Source organism: Phyllobates terribilis, unplaced genomic scaffold, assembly GCF_046119375.1.
Source record: "Phyllobates terribilis strain yellow unplaced genomic scaffold, ASM4611937v1 Scaffold_1__5_contigs__length_1240528914, whole genome shotgun sequence".
Taxonomy (NCBI): domain Eukaryota; kingdom Metazoa; phylum Chordata; class Amphibia; order Anura; family Dendrobatidae; genus Phyllobates; species Phyllobates terribilis.
The window spans coordinates 1,132,123,851-1,132,132,890 of NW_027362761.1; the positions used below are offsets into that span (position 1 = coordinate 1,132,123,851).

Here is a 9,040-nt window from a genome sequence, read left to right on the forward strand (position 1 = left end):
TTGTGCTAGGGTTAGGGCTGGGGTTGGGATTTTTTTCAAAAGTAAGAAAAAAAGATGACGATATGGCGACTAGTGTTGAGAGCAAGTGCTCGCTACTTGAGTTTGCATCGGGTGCTCTGGTATGCATTGAGTATCGTGGGTATTTGAGTGACATGCTCGAGTCTCTGCCCCATATGTTTCGCGGCCAAAAAACTTTACGGGGATTGGCTGCCATGCACGAGCGATCCCCGCATGTTTTTTTTTTGGGTGTCTAATAACCGTGAAACATGCGGAGCAGGGACTCGAGCATGTCACTCGAGCACACGCTGTACATGGTGCATACCTGAGTACCCGATGCAAACTCAAATAGCGAGCACTTGCGCTCAAGAATAATGACAACTTATTCAATATGATGACCTAATGTAAACAAATTCTGTGCCGTACCTCTGGGTTCAAAATGTTCACTATACACCTTAATAAAATCCTTGAGGGGTATAGTTTCCAAAATGGGGACACTTGTGGGGGAGCTCCACTGTTTAGGCACATCACGGGCTCTCCAAACGCGACATGGTGTCCGCTAACAAATTGAATGGAAAATCGGCTCAAATTGTTAGCGGACGCCATGTTGCGTTTGGAGAGCCCCTGTATGCCCAAACATTGGAGCTCCCCCACAAGTGACCCCATTTTGGAAACTAGACCCCCCAAGGCACCTATCTAGATGCATAGTGAGCACTTGGAATCCCCAGGTGCGTCACAAATTGATTCGTAATAATGAAAAAGTGAAAAAAAAAACACTTTTTCATTTTTATGAATCAATTTGTGAAGCACCTGGGGTTCCAAGTGCTCACTATGAATCTAGATAGGTGCCTTGGGGGGTCTAGTTTCCAAAATGGGGTCACTTGTGGGGGAGCTCCAAAGTTTGGGCACAGAGGGGCTCTCCAAACGCAATGTGGTGTCCGCTAACAATTTGAGCCGATTTTCCATTCAATTTGTTAGCGGATACCATGTTGCATTTAGAGTGTCCCTGTGTGCCCAAACATTGGAGCTCCCCCACAAGTGACCCCATTTTGGAAACTAGACCCCCCAAGGCACCTATCTAGATTCATAGTGAGCACTTGGAACCCCTAGGTGCTTCACAAATTGATTCGTAAAAATGAAAAAGTGTTTTTTTTTTCACTTTTTCATTATTACGAATCAATTTGTGAAGCACCTGGGGGTTCCAAGTGCTCACTATGCATCTAAAAAGGTGCCTTGAGGGGTCTAGTTTCCAAAATGGGGTCACTTGTGGGGGAGCTCCAAAGTTTGGGCACAGAGGGGCTCTCCAAAAGCAATGTGGTGTCCACTAACAATTTGAGCCGATTTTCCATTCAATTTGTTAGCGGATACCATGTTGCATTTAGAGAGTCCCTGTGTGCCCAAACATTGGAGCTCCCCCACAAGTGACCCCATTTTGGAAACTAGACCCCCCAAGGCACCTATCTAGATGCATAGTGAGCACTTGGAACCCCTAGGTGCTTCACAAATTGATTCGTAAAAATGAAAAAGTGTTTTTTTTTTCACTTTTTCATTATTACGAATCAATTTGTGAAGCACCTGGGGGTTGCAACTGCTCACTATGCATCTAGATAGGTGCCTTGGGGGGTCTAGTTTCCAAAATGGGGTCACTTGTGGGGGAGCTCCAATGTTTGGGCACACAGGGGCTCTCTAAACGCAACATGGTGTCCGCTAATTATTCAAGCAAATTTTACAATCAAAAAGTCAAATGGCGCTCCTTCCCTTCAGAGCCCTACAGTGCGCCCAAACAGTGTTTTTTCCCCAAATATTGGGTATCTGCGTGCCCAGGGGAAATTGCACAACAAATTTTGCGGTCCATTTTTTCTTGTTACCCCTGTGAAAATAAAAAAAATTGGGTCTAAAGTAACATTTTTGTGAAAAAAGTTAAATGTTCATTTTTTTCTTCCACATTCAAAAAATTCCTATGAAGCACCTGAAGGGTTAATAAAGTTCTTGAATGTGGTTTTGAGCACCTTGAGGGGTGCAGTTTTTAGAATGGTGTCACTTTTGGGTATTTTCTGTCATAAAGACCTCTCAAAGTGACTTCAAATGTGATGTGGTCCCTAAAAAAATGGTTTTGTAAATTTTGTTGGAAAAATGAGAAATCGCTGGTCAACTTTTAACCCTTATAGCTCCCTAACAAAAAAAAATTTTGGTTCCAAAATTGTGCTGATGTAAAGTAGACATGTGGGAAATGTTATTTATTAACTCTTTTGTGTGACATATCGCTCTGATTTCAGGGCTTAAAAATTCAAATTTTGAAAATTGCAAAATTTTCAAAATTTTCGCCAAATTTCCGTTTTTTTCACAAATAAACGCAAGTGATATCGAAGAAATTTTTCCACAATCATGAAGTACAATATGTCACGAAAAAACAATCTCAGAATCAGGGGGATCCGTTGAAGCGTTCCAGAGTAATTACCTCATAAAGTGACAGTGGTCAGAATTGTAAAAATTGGCCCGGTCATTAACGTGCAAACCACCCGCGGGGCTTAAGGGGTTAAAAAAGACTGAAAAACTGGAGCAAATTCAGAGAAGAGCTACCAGGATGGTGAGCGGGCTACAAACTATCTCCTACAAGGAACCGCTAAAGGATCTGGGAATATTTAGCTTGCAAAAAAGAAGACTAAGAGGAGACTTAATAGCTGTCTACAAATATCTGAAGAGATGTCAGTGTGTAGAGGGATCATCCTTATTCTCATTTACACATGGAAACATGAGAAGCAATGGAATGAAACTGAAAGGGAGAAGATACAGATTAGAAATTAGAAAAAAAAACTTTTTTTTTTTGCTGAAGAAGTGGCGTGGGATTGGAAACGTGAGCATATGTTAGGGGTTTTTAAACCGCATACAGGACTGTTTTATTTTAATTTAGGGGTGATTTACCCTTTTAAAGCCTAATGTAAAAAAAATATATAAAATGCAATAAAAATGGTCCTGTGGAGACTTCAGGTAAAGTACTGTACCACTTTCTTCCTTTTCTGACGTTGTGCTCTCAGAGTCTTTTTCAACTGCTCCACCTCAGCGTCATCATCATTATCCTGGAGCTCCTGAAAGGGAAAAAAAATAAACCCAAGGATAATTAATAACATTAGATACATGACAGCAATTTGGTTTTAAAGCATCACTCCAGCGCTTTTTGTTTTTGCAGTGCTGGAGTGGTGCTACTAATCTAAGGTCCCTGACCATATTCGTATACTTACCTGCCGGTGTCTTCACCTTTTATCGGCACCGCCCCAGTCCAGCAGTGCCAACTTGACTTGTGGTCACAACGTCTGACTGGCCGGAAGTCAGAAGTAACGGTCACAAACTCTCAATGTAAGGCCATGAGAACCATAACGAGGATCTCACAGACTTGCATTGACCTGTGGCTCACCCAGCAAACAGAGCGATCCTGCAGCTCACAAACTGCTGGAGACCGATGGGAGCAGCGCTGATAGAAGGGGAAGATGGTTGTGGTTAGTATAAGACTACGGTCAGGGACCTTATATTAGAAGCACCACTCCAGGGCTACAATAAAAAAGAAAAAAAAAAAAACACTGGAGTGGTGCTTTAAGAGAAAACTAAATGTAAAGTGAATGATGGATGGTGTACACAGAGGGTACAAGTCCTCACACCTTGTCCGCAAGAAGCACTGCATCCTCCAGAGAACGTCTTTTAGAAATCTTCCAAAGAAAGAGAAATGTATTTTACTCGCTTATATAGCTCCACCATATTCTGCAGCGCTTTAAAAACATCATCACTGTCCCCATTGGAGCTCACAATATAAATTCCCTATCAGTATGTCTTTGGAGTGTGGGAGAAAATCGGAGAACCAGAGAAAACACAAGAAAACCAGCGGAGAACATACAGACCCCTTGCAGATGTTGTCCTCGGTGGGATTTGAACCCAGAACATGAGCGCTGCATAATAAAAAAATAATGACCAGTATCATAAAAACATGGATGCTTTATTCCAAAAATACTGCCATATCGGTCCTCAGGTTCTGCGTGGTATTGCAGCTCAGCTTCTGTCACTTCAGGGTAGTTGAGCTAAAATACCAGATACAGACCAGAGTGCTGAGCTGATTCTGGGAGAAGACAAGTTCTTTGTGTTTCTGCTCAATTCTTAGTTTCCTCCTGAATTAGACATTTGAAGCTTTACTAATGTCATGGGGCTGATCATTCCTTGTCTACTACTGGATCTAGATATGGAGAGGGCTTCCGCTGCAGGCAGTAGACATTCAGTAAGGCTATGTTCACAAACACTTTTTTTTCTGTATTTTTTCTACAAATATGCTGCGTTTTACAGTAACAGAAAAAGCTATGAGAAATCTCACGCACATGCTTGTTTGTTTTTTTTCCTGGCTGAATTTGAGCACTGCAGGGTGTCAATTCTTTCACTGTTTTTGCAGCATTTTTTTTTTTTAAATGGAAGACAATGATAAAGTTTAAAAACTTTGTAATCCAACCCCCCCAAATAGTTTTGATGCATTTTTAGTGAGTAAAACTAACTTTATTATTTACTGTGGACAAAAACACACCTGTAATCCGCAGCAAAAAACGCAGCTGCAAAAAAGCAGCCAAGACAGCAGGTTTAGCATGCAAAGAAAAAACGCTGTGTGTGAACATAGCCTACGTCTGATCTGAGGTTTATTAGAAGGAATGGCTGATCTTTTGGCATACATGTAAAATAATTATTTTCCCACTTACATTACCTACACAAGTAGACGACTTACTGCTGTGCACCTTGTGACATTTCAGAAGGGAGGATACCGGAATCCATGAACTAGAACACCCATGTTATGTGCATTTCATTCAGAGGCATAAGGTTTATTGATGCCAGTGCAAAATATCTAATATTTTGCACTATGTAACATTTATAATACTGGGGTTTTCTTACGTAGCTGAGGGTGTCTTTGCTCTTCCTAAGGCTCCAGGGCACCGGTGTGACTGCAGACTCTGCACTCCATCCTGCTATGGCCCTGACATTCATGTCTACAGCTGTAGCGCAGCGCAGAACGGTAGCCACGGGAGTGACACTGATCTCTTACTTTTACGCCCTGGCACACTACATGAAAGAGTGGGTGCTGGCTGGGTGTTGGTGGTGCAGCTGGGCAGGCTGCCTGTAGCCGATGGTGTTGGCCGGCCAGTCACCTCTTCTTTAGGATCTCTCTATCCCTAGCCTTAAGTCTACTTTTACTAGAGATCAAGTCAACGGCTGCACTGCTCACGTTATACTCCAACTCCTATCTCCTTAACTACAGGAAACAGTCTGCTTTACCTGGCACCAACCCCTCACACTGTGGGCTAGTCCCAGACATTAACTGCATCTGTCCCTGCAGTTTGTTGCCGGGCAGCTCTCCCTTACAAACACTATACATCTTATAACAATATGCACTACATTACTATACACCAGGTATATTACACTAACAATACTTATCACACTTTCTGGATTACACAGCAGGAACATTACATCACAATATTTACAAAGACGCAGGACACTGTTCACAATACACAACATTGACGCAACTGGTGTCTTCAGGGAAAGGAATGCGACAGCACAGTCCACCACCCTTACACAGCAGCACTGGGAATATTACCTTACTGGTTTAGCGATCTCCATAAGGGGCACGGAGCACAGAATTGCAGAAGTCATATTGGCAGCGAAGGTCACAACACTGTTCTAGTTGGGCAAGTGTTGGGCCACCATGTATATATCCTATGCATTGACCATAATAAACTGAGCTACAGAGGAAATGTCTAATCGACCAGTTTCAGAGGGCAAATACTCTGCCTGGTCGTCTTCATCTGACCAAGAATTACATAACTTTTCATGAATTCTTAGAATAAGCTGTAAAATTCCACATGGATTTCATCATCTAGAAAAGCACCACAGACCTACAAGCTTCGGCTGAGGTCATCCCGCCACCATACACTGGGCTGATAAGGTTTCTTAAAAACATGGACTCAATTAGAAATGTATGACACACATCCCACATAAAAACAAAGACCGCTGTGATAAAACGGAGAACGTCAATAACTGTAATCTCTGGAATAGAATTTAATGTCTGCCCAAATATATTATGTAATGGCTGTAATAGATATTTCCTAATATTATTCTAACAGTTCTGCAACTAAATCCATTGGTGATCAGCTGATCTCAGGCATTGGCTAGATAAGCCCCCAAGTGATCAGCTGGTATCCTTGAGGATGTACATTTCTCCCACAGCGGCCACTACAGCTGAAATGGGGTATTACATGGCATCCATAAAAATGGATAGTAATAAGCCATGTAATGCAAGGTTGTGCGATGTCTTCCACAGAGGAAATTACTGTTTGCAGCAGTTCCTCATTTGGAATAATAGAGGGGGATCTGAAGAACCACATACCCTCTATGACTGGCAGCCCTTGGATCTAATAGGGCATATTCGCAGAGTTTGTTCTAATAAGCTTGCACACATCTATTTGCATCCATTTTTTTTTCCATTCTGTAGTTCTGTTCAGTCATGTTATTTATTAACTATTTTGTGTGTGGTATGACTATCTGGATTAAAGGGATAAGCATTCAAAGTTTGAAATCTGCAAATTTTTAGAAATGCTTCTCAAATTTCTGATATTTTTATAAATGAATGCAAAACATATAGACATAAATTTACCATTATCCAGGGCCGGCATTAGGGGCAGGCAAACTAGGCATTTGCCTAGGGCCCCGACTCCCCCAGGGGCACACCTCGCGGCTGCTATGGGGTTTGTGAGTCAAGGGACTCCGCCCCCCATCGAACATTCAACTGTATCAGCATCATAGATGCCCATACAGTGGAAAGAACTGATGGAGGACGGAGCATCAGGTGACACTCCCTCTCCCATCATTCCCCCTCTGCATCTGACGCTATGACATCACTTCATCGCGCTCCATGCTGTGCCGGGCAGTGGAGCAGCTGAGTAGATACACTGCAGAGTATGGAGCAGCGGGGGAACAAGGAGAGGCGAGTATGGTATTTATTTTTAAATCAGTGAGTACGTGGTGGCCATAACACTGGAGGACTGGGGGCTGCATTCTACTCTATGGAGTGGAATTATACTCTATTGAGAACTATGGCGAGCGCATTATACTATATTACTATATGGGGGCTGCATAATACTCTATCAAGGACTATGGGGAGTGCATTCTACTTTATGTTCTATATGGGGGCTGCATTATACTGTATGGAGGACAATGGAGAGTGCATTATACAGTATGGAGGAACTATGTGGAATGCATTATACTATATGAAGGACTATAGGGTGCACTATACTATGGTGGGTGCATTGTACTATATGGAAGATTATGGGGGTGCATTATACAATATGGAGGACTATGGGATGTGCATTAAACTATATGTAGGGATATGGGGTGTGCATTATACCGTATGGAGGGCTAATGGGGCACATTATACTGTATGGAGGATTATATGGTGTGCATTATACAATATGGAGGATTTTGGGGTGCATTATACTACATGGATGACTATGAGGTGCATTATACTAAACAAGCAAAATGCTGCCTATTCATCAAGTGATTGAATTGTTTATGCCATAATATAAATCATTGCTCTCAGCAGCACATCGCCTGGTGAAAACTGCATATATCCTGTTGATAACATGATACAGTATGGGGACAAATTGATCTATTAGTGATTGTTCTGTCCCCATCATTGTTCCTCAGACGGTGTAAAGAAGCCGGGAAATAAGCGAACGACTTCAAAATTGTTGATCATGCTCATTTAGCGGCCTGAACCCAGCGCATGTAAATACAACCGAAATGTTTCCGTGTAATGGTGCAATAGGTTGGCATTTAGGGCCCCACTTTAAACTTATGCCCAGGGCCCCACTTTTGTCTAAAACCAGCTATGCCATTATCATAAAATATAATGTGTAGTGAAAAAAACAAATCTCAGAATCACTGGGATGTGATGAAACAATTCAGGGTTATTGCCACATAAAGTGGCACAGGTCAGATTTGAAAAAAATATATATTTTTACATACAGAGAGAGGTGTGCAACTGCAGACTTTTAATGTCCTCTGTATGGATATTATTATGTATATAATGGCAGAAAGGCTGCATGATATTGGGAGGAAGTTGCAGTTATTACTGGCCATACATATGGCTGTACATGGACACATTCTGGACTTTGCTTCTAACCTACAGTTGGTTTCTATTTAGCACCATCATAGCAACATCACCACAATATACTGAACCCTCCCCACAACAAGCACACTGTAACCTCTTCAGTGCTGGTAAAGACTTTTTACCTAACACAGCCAGGTTTACACCTTCATTGCCAGCAATCACAGCCACACTAAAGCCACCAGAAATCCTGACAATGCAACTGAACCGAGAACGATACAAGCAGAGAGGATCGAAGTCTGCGGAGCAGAGGAAGAATCACCGCAGTGTTTACAAATAGCGGCTACAATGTATCACAGGCGCCACGTGACCACCAGTGCAGCGCACAGACCCACCTCCACTATCATCCTCTGCTTCTCCTCCGGGCCCCTCATGCTGGGAGCTCCTGTGCCAGGGATGCCAGGCTTCTGCTGGGTCCTTGTAATGCCACCTAGCTTCCCAATGCAACTTCCACCATATTAGTGTAAGAGCTGCATGTGTCATGTATTATCAGCATTCACACATCACTGCAGAGTAAGGAGGTAAGTTACTGACAACATAGTAACTGGAAGCAGCCATTGTGTGGCCAGTCCCTCCCACTCCCAGCATCCCCTCTGTGTGATCTGGGCAGAGCTGGGATTGAGCAAAGGGACGAAGTATTCTGTTTTCCTACAGGTTTTGTCATATCCTTTCAGACATAGACTTGCTGAGAGCTGTTGTTCCACAGTGCATCAGCTGATTTCATTTAGAGCACCATTTTATAAATTAATTCAGGATGCTCTGAAATTCAGTAAAAAAAAAAATCACTATAAGGCCACGTTCACACATTCAGTATTTTACCTCAGTATTTGAAAGCCAAAACCAGGAGTGGGTGATAAA

At 42.5% G+C, this 9,040-nt stretch overlaps 1 protein-coding gene across 2 annotated transcripts in view; it reads right to left on the reverse strand.

The window, feature by feature from the left end:
• Window positions 1–8,780, reverse strand: part of CC2D2A (coiled-coil and C2 domain containing 2A) — a 162,296-nt gene extending 153,516 nt beyond the window's left edge. Inside the window, exons 1-2 of one of the 2 annotated variants that reach the window (XM_073647301.1) lie at window positions 8,518–8,780; window positions 3,000–3,083 (exon numbers count right to left, since the gene is read on the reverse strand). In XM_073647301.1, coding sequence (XP_073503402.1) covers window positions 3,000–3,083; window positions 8,518–8,556 — 123 coding nt within the window. In that variant the 5' untranslated portion in view covers window positions 8,557–8,780. Of the gene's footprint in view, window positions 1–2,999; window positions 3,084–8,517 lie in introns of those variants that run through there. The other variant, XM_073647312.1, reaches the window with a different exon arrangement.
• Window positions 8,781–9,040: the final 260 nt, after the last annotated feature.